The following is a 14,295-nucleotide window of genomic DNA, read 5'->3' on the forward strand; positions in this document are numbered from 1 at the left end:
AAAAGGTCTTCACAGTTCATTTAAATGAGTCAAGAACCTGAATCTGATGAACCAATTCTGGCCCACTTGCACTGTCTGCCTGTATGTTTCCAAGCCCGATTCAAGGTGCTGGTTTTAAGCGATAAAGCCTTATATGGCTCAGGACTGCAATACCTGATGGAGCGCCTCTCCTGGCAGGAACCTACCCATAAACTATGTTCATCATCTAAGCCCCTCTTCCAGGTGCTTCCTCAGAGGGAAGTTCAGAAGGCTGCAAGAAGGGAGAGGGCCTTCTTGGTGGTGGCCCCCAGTTATGGAACAATCTCCCCGATGAGGCCTGCCTGAAGCCAACACTCTTATCTCTTCAGTGCCACTTTCAGATCTTTCTCTTCTCTCAGGCATTTGGCAGCATATGATGAGGTTTTAATCAGGTCCTGATTATTGTTGACTGTTTAAAATTGTTTTAGATAAATCTGTGTGTGCTGTCCATTTATATGTTTGTATGTACATGGTTTTTACACTATGTATTTTTAATGGTTTTTAATCTTTGTAAACCGCCCAGAGAGCTCTGGCTATTAGGTGGTACAGAAATGCAATAAATGAAACTCAGCAGATAACCAATTCCACAACATAGGAAGCTGCACTACACAAGGTCGGCTTATTTGTCCAGCTAGCCCGATATTGTCTGTTCTGACTGGCAGTACCTCTCCAGTCTTGGGCAGCGGTTTTCCCCATCACCTTCCACCTGACCCTTCTAACTGGAGATACCAGTGACTGACCTTTACACCTTCTGCATGCAAAGCAGATGCCCTATCACTGAGTGACTGAAAAAGCCTGCTCTGAAAAGGGTCCCCAGTATAACAGATGGTGGGATGGTTCATCTACTGAGAGGGGCCAGGGTCAGGGGGTCAGATCTCTGACCCCCTCATCTGAGATCAGTGTTGTCTCTGACCTCAGAGAAGGGAATCTCCACTATCCTATGGCCCCTCAGACAATGTCTGGGGACTACAGGATTGTTCCCTAAGTGGTTTGCATAAGAAATATATAAAATGCAATATAAAAGTCAATATAAAAACAATATAAAATAAAGAGTACATTAAAAACATTACAGAAACAGTAAAACAGAGCAGTGCAATTACACATCAGGGGACGTCTGAGTAAACTGGTACATCTTGAAGCATCATCTAAAGTTCACCTCAGTTTCTGACTCTCAGACCCCATGTGGGAGAGTGTTCCAGAGGGCAGGTGCCACTACTGAGAAGGCCTGTTTACCTGCTGTTACTTGACAACACACTGCTGGTTGTGGGACACCGGATACAACCAAATGTGGTAAATGTCAAGATTTGCCTTTTCTAAAAACACTACCGCTATTCAGTTTTAGGAAGGCTGCAATGTCTAGTCAATTAACCCAGAGGTGGAGAACCATTTTCGGTTCTTTCATCGACCCCAAACAAACACAAACACACCCCTACCTCATTCACATACACACACACACCACTGACACACAGACACACACGCTGAGCTGTCTTTTCCTTTCTCAACAGCCTCGCCTTTTCCAATAGCTTGAGGAGGACTCCTCAAGCCAGCCGCTCCGTCTCCTTTCTCTGAGGGAATTTAACCCTCAGAATCAAATAAATTAAAATTTATTTAAATCAGGTTGCATCCCTAAGTTTAAGAAATAATGAATGCATTACATAGACAGGATCACCTTGAGAATAATATCACAACTACCAAAATAAATGTAATAATCAACCAACGTTAAAAGAAATGTCTAAAAGCCATCCAAGTCCACCATTGTCAGCAAAGGGCCAGACATTTGAAGTGATCTGGGTGCAACCATCCCACCCCCTGCTCGGGAGATTCTATAAAAGAAAAGAAATGGAAACCACATATCGAGGGAACTGTCAGCACAGTTTCGGTGCTTGCGTTCCTAGATTTGACAGGTAATTTTAGACATGATGACCGCCCTAAGCTCCCAGAGGTTATTAATCCAATCTCGACAGGATGGGACTTCTCTGCTTTTTCCATTGATTTGCCTGGACAATTTTGGCAGCGAGGAAGCTTTTCTAAGTCCAGAGGTGCCCACTTCTGCAGAAAGTAATTGAAAGGCGCTTACCTGTGCACGTGTGGTTGTCAGCTGTTAACTGAAAACCGGCGTTGCATTGGCAGTAGTAGGAGCCGGGAGTGTTGATACACCGATGATGGCAAAACGGACGGATCATGCAATCATCTATGTCTGGGTTGCCATAAGAGCACAGTTTGTTTAAATTTAAAAAATCATTACAAAAATGTAGTTAAGAAAAAAAAAAAAGCTACTGCCAGCACTGTGGTGCAATGATGATGACAGTTATTCATCATTTATATAGCTCCTGAAATGTTCTAGGCACTGTACAGTGGTTAAAAATGTTCTAGGCACTGTACAGTCTCTGCCAATAGGCTTACAGTATAATAGATGCAATGCAAAAGGAAAAAGGGATGAAGAAGGAAGAGGAATGGGTCAGGAAGGAAGCTGAAGATCCTCTAGTCTGTCCACCTGTAATAACAGGGATGTTGAATTTCTTTTCAGCCCAAGGGCTGAATTCTATTTTGGAGGAATTCTTGGGGGCTGCATTCTGGTGGTCAGCATGGCCAAAAATGGCAGCATATTGTAGCTTAAAGGCATAATCCTATGCATGTTTAGACAGAGGAAAGGCCTACAACTGGGGGATAAAACCTGCACAAAAGCTGGGAAACCACTTTACAATTGGTGGTCAGGGAAAACGGGGGTGAGGCCAGGGTAAGGGATGTGGCAATCTGGGAAACCCTGGGGGGTTGGAATTGGCCCTCTGGACCTGAGGCTTTACACCCCTGTGTAATAACATAATTGTGTGTTTCTTAAAAATATATTCTATCAATATGACTTGTATTGTTTTTCATTATATGTACACCATTTCAGGTGCTACTTTGGTGGCAGAATATGGTATAGAAATGCAAAAATAGATAGCTAGATAAATAGATAGGAGAAAGGAAAGATAATTCTGTCCAGCTCTCTCCCTCCTCCTTACTCGTGCATACCCAGCTGCATACCTTAATTTCTTCCTTCCCTCTCCCCTCAACCTGAAACATCTGTTTATGGCAAATGGTACCCTGAGGCCCAGGGCCTCCTATTTTCTCATCTTAGTTTGGAGTGATGGAGCAGGGATGAAAAGAAGGGGACCATGTGGATTGTGAGCCCTTTTGTGAGACATGAATCTGTCTTTTCCTTTTTTAAAAAAGTGGAGTGAGGGAAACATATGCACTCTGCTCAGGACCCTTAGTCAGGACAGGGGGTGGGGGCTACGAGTATCAATAAATAAATGCATGTAAAATGATATGATCTGGTGTCAGAAGTGTTGCTTCTTAATGCTTAACAGCCAAGGGCATCTTATTTCCCAATGCAGTACTTACCGACGCACTGTTCTCCTCGCTTCTGATACCCAGCTGGACACTGGCAGGTGAACGATCCTCTTAAGTTGACACATATCTGATCTGACCTACAGGTGTGGGTGCCTGTTGTACACTCATCAATGTCTTTTAAGGGCAAAGAAACAAGAAGGGTGGCATGGTTATGGACTGTGGAAAGACAGCCCTAATTTTTCTATTCTTCCCCAGAACTTGCTTTCAGAGGTAAACGAAGGCAACAGAACCCCATATTCAAGGTTTGATTCATATGCTGGTGGAGAAATACCATTGCTCCTTTCCTGTTCCTGGATTCCAGGCTGCAATGATTGGTTGAACACTGGCTTCCCTCCAGGCCAATCTGTGGCTACTTTGAACAGGATCCACCCACCCATGCAATTTCGTTATCCAAATCTTATTGGTGCTGTGTGGGATCTAGCCATGGAGAAATGGTAACTATGCCCCTCCAGAATGAACGGGTCAGGTTAGTCTGCTTCCACTCTTGCACAAAGACAATCCATTATTCTGTTGGCTTTTATGCCATAAAACACACCACAGATCACTAACATAACAGATCTAACAGAAACAGCTGGTCTGCAACAGACTTTTGTTGTCCAGTCACTTGTCTGCAGTGGTGGTGTAGCATGTTTTGAAGTACAGGCGCTCATCATGGCAGTCACACCACCAAGGGGAGTCCAAAAATGCAGGCAGCTGTATTAATCCGTATCAAGAAACCAGTTCTAGCAGTTCTCATCTCCACCAGCAGCAGGTCTTTTGTAAAGCTAATGGCTCTTATTTGCCCATTCCAGACCAAGCCACCGTAAAATACTTTGCATTACAACAGGGAACAAGATAAGAAATGCATTTCCCCCCAGCAACTGTGAGGACAGTGGGTAAGCTCAGTGGGGCAGTGACCAGTCAGACCTCTAAAGGAGCTATCCAAGGTGCTTCTACGGAAGCACCTTGGATACTGGTTCTAAGTGAAACCCGGAGCGGATTCACTGCCCCACTGCATCAGAGCCACCAGCCTCAACTGGCTCAGAGGAGCAGGGAATTCTGAGGTGTGTGGCAAATGATGTCAGCTTTCCTGCTGGTCAAAAAGTGCCTGTGCTGCATCCCTGTGAGCCCTGTTTCCGCTACACCACCACGCGTCTAGACTTTATTTGCCAGACCGATTTGTTTCTTTATTCGTGGAACACGTCCCCCACTTTTCTCCCTACTACCAGGGGTCCAAAGCAGCTAACAATGCTAGTATATAACAAACCAAATGTATATAAAACCTGCTTGAAGAAATACACATGTAGATCAATTAAATTTAAATAACAAAATAGTAAAAGCAATAATATGTAGACCAGATGTTGGGGGGAATGACGGCAGGAAGGGGTCAGGATCACACCTGTTCCACCCTCTCTATGGTCATCTGACCCTCTCTATCGAGCCTATGCACGATCTGTGCACAAGGCTGGATTAATCTGCTCAGGTTTTGGAAGGCGGCAGCAGGTGCACAATCCCACCTCTGCCTAAATTCTCTCAGGTATATCAGTCATCTGCAGAAGTTAATGGGAAATGATGAACAAAATGCAGCTATCCTCTGAAATCCTGCTGGTACGAACTTTGGATTAATGTAATATTTTAGAGATCCACCATTTCCCTTTGGATAAATGGCACAGTAGCAGATTGTGATGCCTTTCTTTTCTCAGCCCCCTACGCTGAATGATTTAACACACTACACCACTGTACTGGGTTTGTGTGTGGCTTCCCAGCCGTGCGCCTGTTATAATCTGATGCAGTGCTGTGACATGACTTTCTTCTGGCACTCCGCACCAACTGGAAGTCTCTAAGCTGAATAAACAAATTCCTTAAAACGAGTTTACAAATCCCAGTTGAACTCTCCGCATTTGTTCAGGAACTGGGGACGGGTGGCAGATTCCGGGTGGGGCCATGGAAAAGAAAAGATGGATTCTTTCTCATGCAAAATGAAAACAACGTTGACCACAAGACTCAAACCACAAATAGAACCAACTGTTTTTACTTTATTCTTTAAGCTCACCCCCAACCCCCACCACACACATTCAAATACCCAAATATTTTCCAGCATGCTTCCTTTCTATCTGACAGCTCAAAAGAAGTTTTCCCCCCATCCTGCCTCAGTCTTTGAACAGAAGGCTGTTATCAGTTCTTAAAAGCTGGCTCACTGCTAGAAAAGTACACAGAGGAAGATGGACAGGTGGAATGCTGATTTTTTTAAATTAATGAGCAAAATGCCTGTCATTATGGCAGGCATGTCTGCAGTGCTGACTCGAGGCTTTTGAGCGCCCTTGGGCAAAATGTCCTCGATGGCCCCTGCCCTCAGCGAGTCTCCCTTCTCACCGCCATTGTCACCAGCTGCTGTTGCACCTCCTCCTCCTCTCATAATTGCTGCCACTTGCTTGCTTGACAGACAGACAGCCTTTGAGCAAGGAGGCCGTGGCATCTCCTGCTCCTCCTTCTCACCACCACAGTTGTCTGGGCCAGAGCGAGAGGCAGGTAAACAAGCAGGTTGCAATGGTGACGAGGAGGGGCAACTCTTGTCAGTTGGCCCCTGTTAGGGTGTGGGCCTTTGGCCGGTGCCTGACCATGCCTACCTTTGATGCCGGCTCTGTGTGTGTGAGCTGCATATTGCAAAGACCAGTATGGTGTGCGTGCGTGCACCTACGTGTGTATGTAAAGCACTGCAGGATCCCCCTTGGTGAGGGCTGGGGCACCCTGCATCAGTGATGGATGACATGTTTGCCTCTCACTGCAGTGCTGCATTCATATGGGCAACGCGTTACTTTACTGTGCAGGACAGCGTGGCAAAGTACAGGAGCACATTCCGCCTACTCCCTGCCCTGGGTGACCCCGAGCCAATAAGAATCAAGCCCACGCCTTGCTGCATGACCCTTCCCTGGCTTTTGTGTCTCGGTCATGCTAGCCTGTGACACTGGGAATACGCCTGCCAGCAGCCAGATACCTTGAAATCTCCCCATTTGTAAAGCGTCTCCTGCCTGTTTCCTCCCCAGCCATGTCACCCAGCCCTCTTACCCTGCTTGCTGTGTGGCATCCGTGAAGCCCTGTGATCACTTACAGCAGGGGTGGGTAACCTCAAGCCCGGGGTCTCAATCCAGGGTTCCCCAGATGGCCTGCCCCCTTCCCCAAGCCCTGCCGCTTCCCCCAACCACCAGTCATTTGGTAGTGTCCTTGTTTTTGTGTAGTTTTTCCCCCTTCTAAAAGGCTGAAATGCCTCTCCTAAGGCTTAGTTACTAGCACTGAGAACCTGAAGCAACAATATGCTGGTTCTTAATTTTTTTTGCCCCACCCCTTTTTCCTTTGCCCCACTGCTGCCTTCAGCCCCACCCGCCACTGGAATGCAGCCCGAGAGCTTCTTTGTAATTGGATTTGGCCCTCGAGCCGAGTTTCCCCAACAGGGGCTTACAGCAAACAGGGAGGGGGTGGATAACTGGACCAGAAGAAGCCGTGGCTGCCTAAACCTCCTGTGGGGTGGGGAGATTTCAAGGTATATGATTTTTTTTGAGGCTTTGAATCTGCCAATCCCAATTGGGAGTGCAACGCTTTTATATACATTGATACTAAAAGTTATGGTAGCGTAGGGACTACCCTACTGAAGGGTACTACTGAAACTCAATCCAGACAAGACGGAGGTACTGTTAGTGGGTGGTTCATCTGCCCGGCTAGGTGAAATTCAACCTGTTCTGGAGAGGGTTGCACTCCCCCTAAAGGATCAGGTTCGTAGTTTGGGGGTGCTCTTGGATCCAGAACTGTCACTTGAGGCACAGGTGAACTCAGTGGCACGGAGCACTTTTTATCAGCTTAGGCTGGTATACCAACTACGCCCTTATCTGGACAGAGATAGCCTAGCTACAGTTATCCATGCTCTGATCACTTCTCGTCTGGATTACTGCAATGCGTTATACGTGGGGCTGCCTTTGAAAATGGTCCGGAAACTTCGGCTGGTCTAAAATAGGGCAGCAAGATTGTTAACAGGGGCTGGCCAGCGAGCTCATATTATGCCAGTACTTTTTCAGTTGCGCTGGCTGCCAGTCCATTTCCAGGCCCAATTCAAAGTGCTGGTATTAACATGTAAAGCCCTTAATGGCTTGGAGCCAGGTTATCTGAAGGATCGCCTTCTCCCATATGTGCCTGCCTGGACCTTAAGATCTTCCTCAGTGGCCCTTCTCTGTGAGCCCCTCCCCTGCCAAAGGAAGTGAGGCAGGTGGCTACTAGGAGGAGGGCTTTTTCTGCTGTGGCACCCTGGCTGTGGAATGAGCTCCCTAGTGAGGTTTGCCTGGCACCTACATTGTATTCCTTTCGGCGCCAGGTGAAGACCTTTTTATTTTCCCAGGCATTTTAGCATTTTAGACTTTTAATTCTGCTGTTTTAAATCTGTATTTTAAATTCCTGCACTGCTGCTAGGTTTTATTGTGGTTGTATTGTTATATTGTGGTTTTAATCTTCTATATATTTTAAATTGTTTTACTGTGTGCCGTTTGGTTTTAATTTTTGTGAACCGCCCAGAGAGCTTCGGCTATTGGGCGGTATAGAAATGAAATGAATGAATAATAAATAAATAAATAGGGGGTTGGCCACTCAGAGCCTCTGGGCTTAATCTGGTTGCACGGTGGATAAACATACCCCCCACCTCCTGTTTCAGGCCTGGTGTACCTATGCAGCAGACTACAGGTGTGTGCATGGGGGCTGATATATCTGAGTGCTTCCCCATGTGAAAAACTCCCTGTAAGTAAAAACAGCAACAACAAAGTGACAGTATGGCAAGGAGAAAGCCTGTTTTCCACTTGCATGGAATCTTTCTACACAGGAGAGCATTAAAAACCAATCCATTATCTCACCTCAGATGTTTAGCAATGCCTTAAGCAGTTGTGTAGAACTGGCTGAGTCAGACAGCCGGCTGAGAGTGGCCATGTGCCCTCTTTCGCAGAGGACAGTCCTCTATTTGAAGGCCTGCCAGCGGACTGTCTTCTGTTTGGAAGGTGTTTGAGTTGCTGTCCAGTATGAAGATAAAAAAACATCAGAAGAAAAAGCTGGGCCCTGAAGCTGTCAATCAACAGCACCAGGACAGCAGGCTGAGTAAGGCACACAGGTCCTGGGTACCGGGCAATTATTACAACGGTTATTTCTAAATTTGCATCTGTACTTATATTAGCCCCCTTCATGGATCACTGCCTTGTTGTGGCGAAGGGGCTTGCGTAACTCAGTGAAGCCATAAGCTATGCCGTGCAGGGCCACCCAAGACGGACAGGTCATGGCAGAGAGTTCTGACAAAATGTGGTCCACTGGAGAAGGAAATGGCAACCCACTCCAGTATTCTTGCCAAGAAAACCCCATGGAACGTATCACAAGGCTAAAAGATATGACGCCGGAAGATGAGCCCCTCAGGTCGGAAGGTGTCCAATATGCTACTGGGGAAGAGCAGAGGGTATTTCCAAGTAGCGCCAGAAAGAGTGAAGCGGCTGGGCCAAAGCCGAAAGGACACTCAGCTGTGGATGTGTCTGGTGGTGAAAAGAAAATCCGATGCTGTAAAGAACAATATTGTTTAGGAACCTGGAATGTCAGATCAATGAATCAAGGTAAGCTGGAGGTGGTCAAACATGAGATGGCAAGATTGAACATCGACATCTTGGGAATCAGTGAACTAAAATGGACAGGCATGGGTGAATTTAATAAAGGTGACCATCATATCTACTATTGTGGGCAAGAATCCTTAGAAGAAATGGAGTAGCACTCACAGTCAACAAAAGGGTGGGAAAAGCAGTACTGGGGTACAATCTTAAAAATGACAGAATGATCTCAGTACGAATCCAAGGCAAACCATTCAACATCACAGTAATTCAAGTCTATGCCCCAACCACTGAGGCCGAAGAAGCTGAGGTTGATCGGTTCTATGAAGACCTACAACACCTTCTAGAACTAACACCAAAAAAAGATGTCCTCTTCATCATAGGGGATTGGAATGCTAAAGTAGGAAGTCAAGAAATCACCGGGATAACAGGCAGGCATGGCCTGGGTGTACAAAATGAAGCAGGACAAAAGCTAATAGAGTTTTGCCAAGAGAACACGCTGATCATAGCAAACACTCTTTTCCAACAGCACAAGAGGCGACTCTACACATGGACGTCACCAGATGGTCAATATAGAAATCAGATTGATTATGTCCTTTGCAGCCAAAGATGGAGAAGCTCCATACAGTCAGTAAAAACAAGACCTGGAGCTGACTGTGGCTCAGATCATGAGCTGCTTCTTGCAAAATTTCGGCTTAAATTGAAGAACGTCGGGAAAACCACTAAAACGTTCAGGTATGACCTAAATCATATCCCTGATGAATATACAGTGGAGGTGAGGAATAGATTTCAGGGATTAGACCTGATAGACAGAGTGCCTGAGGAACTATGGACGGAGGTCCGTAACATTGTTCAGGAGGCAGCAATGAAATCCATCCCAAAGAAAAAGAAATGCAAGAAAGCCAAGTGGCTGTCTGATGAGGCTTTACAAGTAGCTCACGAAAGAAGGGAAGCAAAAAGCAAGGGAGAAAGGGGAAGATATACCCAACTGAATGCAGAGTTCCAGAGAATAGCAAGGAGAGACAAGAAGGCCTTCTTAAATGAACAATGCAAAGAAATCGAGGAAAACAACAGAATGGGAAAGACGAGAGATCTCTTCAAGAAAATTGGAGATCTCAAGGGAACGTTTTGTGCAAAGACGGGCATGATAAAGGACAAAGAAGGCAGGGACCTAACAGAAGCAGATGAGATTAAGAAGAGGTGGCAAGAATACACAGAAGAACTATACAGGAAAGATCTGAATGTCCCTGATAGCCATGATAGTGCGGTCACTGAACTTGAGCCGGACATCCTAGAGAGTGAAGTCAAGTGGGCCTTAGGAAGCATTAGCACAAAGCTAGCGGAGATGACAGTATTCCAGCCGAGCTATTTAAAATCCTAAAAGATGATGCTGTTAAAGTGCTGCATTCAATATGCCAACAAATTTGGAACACTCAACTGTGGCCACAAGACTGGAAAAGGTCAGTTTACATTCCAATTCCAAAGAAGGGCAACGCCAAAGAGTGTTCAAACTACCGCACAATTGCGCTCATTTCACATGCCAGCAAGGTGATGCTCAAAATCCTACAAGCTAGGCTTCAGCAGTATGCGAAGCGAGAACTACCGGAAGTACAAGCTGGGTTTCGAAGAGGCAGAGGAACTAGAGATCAAATCGCCAACATTCGCTGCATCATGGAGAAAGCAAGAGAATTCCAGAAAAACGTCTATTTCTGCTTCATTGACTACGCTAAAGCCTTTGATTGTGTGGATCACAACAAACTGTGGCAAATTCTTAAAGTGATGGGAGTACCAGACCACCTTACCTGTCTCCTGAGAAACCTGTACGAAGGTCAAGAAGCAACAGTAAGAACCAGACATGGAACAACCGATTGGTTCAAAATTGGGAAAGGAGTACGACAAGGCTGCATATTGTCACCCTGCTTATTTAACTTATATGCAGAGTACATCATGAGAAATGCCGGGTTGGATGAATCAGAGGTCGGAATTAAGATTGCTGGGAGAATTATCAACAACCTCCGATATGCAGACGATACCACCCTAATGGCAGAAAGCGAAGAGGATCTCAAGAGCCTCTTGTTGAGGGTGAAAGAGGAGAGTGCAAAAGCTGGTTTGAAACTCAACATTAAAAAAACTAAGATCATGGCATCTGGCCCCATCACTTCCTGGCATATAGAAGAGGAAGAAATGGAAGCAGTGACAGATTTTACTTTCTTGGGCTCCAAGATCACCGCAGACGGTGACTGTAGCCATGAAATTAAAAGACGCTTGCTCCTTGGGAGGAAAGCTATGGCCAACCTAGACAGCATAGTAAGAAGCAGAGACATCACCTTGCCGACAAAGGTCCGTCTAATCAAAGCTATGGTTTTCCCAGTAGTAATGTATGGCTGTGAGAGCTGGACTATAAGGAAGGCTGAGCGCCAAAGAATTGATGCTTTCGAACTGTGGTGCTGGAGAAGACTCTTACGAGTCCCCTGGACTGCAAGGAGGTCAAATCAGTCCGTCCTAAAGGAAATCAACCCTGAGTGCTCATTGGAAGGACAGATACTGAAGCTGAAGCTCCAATATTTTGGCCACCTAATGCGAAGAGAAAACTCCCTGGAAAAGACCCTGATGCTGAGAAAGACTGAAGGCAAAAGGAGAAGGGGACGGCAGAGGATGAGATGGCTAGATAGCATCACGGATGCAATGAATATGAACTTGAGCACGCTCCGGGAGAGAGCGCAGGACAGGAAAGCCTGGCGTGCTATGGTCCATGGGGTCACGAAGAGTCGGACATGACTGAACGACTGAACAACAACAACAACAACAACAACTTATATTAGCATAAGCAAATTTTAAGCAAATAGGTGTCCTCCTTTTTGGCAATTCAGAAATGACCATTCTAAGAGTTCTGTGTGTGTGTGTGTGTGTGTGTGTACATGCTGGTGAAAGAGACGAGTGTGGCAGGTGTGCTGGCAACAAAGGGAGAAAGCCAAGAGAAAAAGGGTTTCTTCATTCCAGTGGAGGCCGATGGCTCCATTATCAGTGGGGCGTATGAATCCGCTCCAGGTTTCAGTCAGAATTCTAAAGGAGCTATTGCACCTTGGACAGCTCCTTTAGAGTTCTGACTGGTTCTGGCTGAAACCCGGAGTGGATCCACCTTCCCACTGACATCGGAGCCACCAGCCTCCACTGCTTCATTCTCTCATCTGAAGAATGAGTTCTGTAGCATTCTGACTGGTTCTGGCTGAAAGCCGGAGAGGATTTACTGCCCCACTGACACTGGAGCCTCCAGCCTCCAATGCTTCATTCTGTCATCTTCCCTGCTCATACTTCTATCTCCCCACACCCCACCAGCTACTGCCCCATCTTCCTGAAACATCAGGAAGTGTAAAAACAAAGTTCAAGGAGAGAAAACATCTGATGATGCATTTGTTCCTAAGCAACAGCTGCACTCACTCTCTGCTGCCATTCCTGCTCGGTCCCCTCAGAAGGAACAGAGATGGGGGAAGACTAGGAGAAAAATGTGTGCATGGGAGGGGGGGAGGCTAAGAGGATGATGAAACAGCCATGGAAGAAGAGGCGCTTGCCGGCCATTCATGGGCTGAGGAGCCAGGCCTGGCCCGCTATTTCTCCTGCTTTTTCCAAGTGGCCTGTTGGAAACACCGATTTGCCAAAACGGCCCTATTTTCATTTTCCTCAAATCGTTTTCAGTCTCACAACAATCCCACAGGGCGGGTGACATTTTTTGTATTGTACTTCCCATCGATCAGCTTTGTGGGATGACCCCATTGGGTGCTAGTATTAGAATCACAGAATCATAGAACAGTAGGGTGGGAAGGGGCCTGCAAGACCATCGAGTCCAACCCCCTGCTCAATGCAGGAATCCAAGTCAGAGCATCCCTGATAGATGGCTGTCCAGCCTCATCTTGAATGCCTCCAGTGTGGGACAGTCCACTACCTCCCTACGTAGTTGGTTCCAGTGTCGTATTGCTCTAACAGTCAGGAAGTTTTCCTGATGTTCAGCCAGAATCTGGCTTCCTGTCACTTGAGCCCATTATTCCGTGTCCTGCATTCTGGGATGATCAAGAAGAGATCCTGGCCTTCCTCTCTGTGGCAACCTTTCAAATACTTGAAGAGCACTATCCTATCTCCCCTCAGCCTTCTCTTCTCAAGGCTAAACATGCCCAGTTCTTTCAGTCTCTCCTCATAGGGCTTTGTTTCCAGTCCCCTGATCATCTTTATTGCCCCTCTCTGAACCCTCTCCAGTTTGTCTGCATCCTTCTTAAAGTGTGGTGCCCAGAACGGGACACAGTAGTCCAGATGAGGCCTAACCAGTGCTGAGTAGAGAGGAAGAAGTACTGCATGTGATTTGGAAGCTATATTTCTATTAATGCAGCCCCAAATAGCATTTGCCTTTTTTGCAGCCACATCACATTGTTGGCTCATATTCAGCTTGTGATAGACAACAATTCCAAGATCCTTCTCGCTTGTAGTGTTGTTAAGCCACGTATCCCCCATCTTGTAACTGTGCATTTGGTTTCTTTTTCCTAGGTGCAGAACTTGGCATTTGTCCCTATTAAATGTCATTCTGTTGTTTTCTGCCCAGCGCTCCAGTCTATCCAGATCACTTTGAATTTTGTTTCTGTCTTCCAAAGTATTAGCTATCCCTCCCAATTTTGTGTCACCTGCAAATCTGATCAGCATTCCCTGCACCTCCTCCTCCAAGTCATTAATAAAAATGTGGAAGAGCACTGGGCCCAGGACTGAGCCCTGCGGTACCCCGCTCGTTACCTCTCCCCAGTTTGAGAAGATCCCATTGATAAGCACTCTTTGAGTTCTGTAGCCAACCGTGGATCCACCTGATCGTTATTTCATCTAGCCCACTTTGAGCTAGTTTGCTCATCAGGATATCATCATCATCATCATCATCATCATCATTATATTTATATCCTGCCCTTTTCCCAATACTGGGACTCAAGGCGGCCTTACAACGTTAAAACTGCTGCAGTTAAAACCGATAAATAGAAATATAGATACAACTGTATCAAAGTTAAAAATATAATTAAATCATCAATATTAAAATTGTAAAGATATCAAAACATTAAAAGACAACCAGAACAACAAACATGGTATCCATACGTTGCATTTTCCCAGATCCAGACTAGTTATCCCCAAAGGCCTGCTGGAACAAAAAAGTTTTTGCATGCCTACGAAAACATATCAAGGAGGGTGCCACTCTCGCCTCCCTGGGAAGGGAGTTCCAGAGCCTTGGGGCAGCCACCGAGAAGGCCTTCTCCCACGT

General features: G+C 46.1%; 1 protein-coding gene across 1 annotated transcript in view; it reads right to left on the reverse strand.

Moving 5' to 3' along the window:
• The window catches only part of EFEMP1 (EGF-like fibulin extracellular matrix protein 1), an 84,633-nt gene that overhangs the window by 15,201 nt on the left and 55,137 nt on the right, over positions 1-14,295 (reverse strand). The window contains exons 6-7 of the mRNA XM_084829284.1: positions 3,406-3,528; positions 2,096-2,215 (exon numbers count right to left, since the gene is read on the reverse strand). Coding sequence (XP_084685410.1) covers positions 2,096-2,215; positions 3,406-3,528 — 243 coding nt within the window. The remainder of the gene's footprint in view (positions 1-2,095; positions 2,216-3,405; positions 3,529-14,295) is intronic.

This window comes from Heloderma suspectum, chromosome 1 (assembly GCF_057233095.1).
Source record: "Heloderma suspectum isolate Gila_16-S chromosome 1, 16-S_ref, whole genome shotgun sequence".
Lineage (NCBI taxonomy): Eukaryota > Metazoa > Chordata > Lepidosauria > Squamata > Helodermatidae > Heloderma > Heloderma suspectum.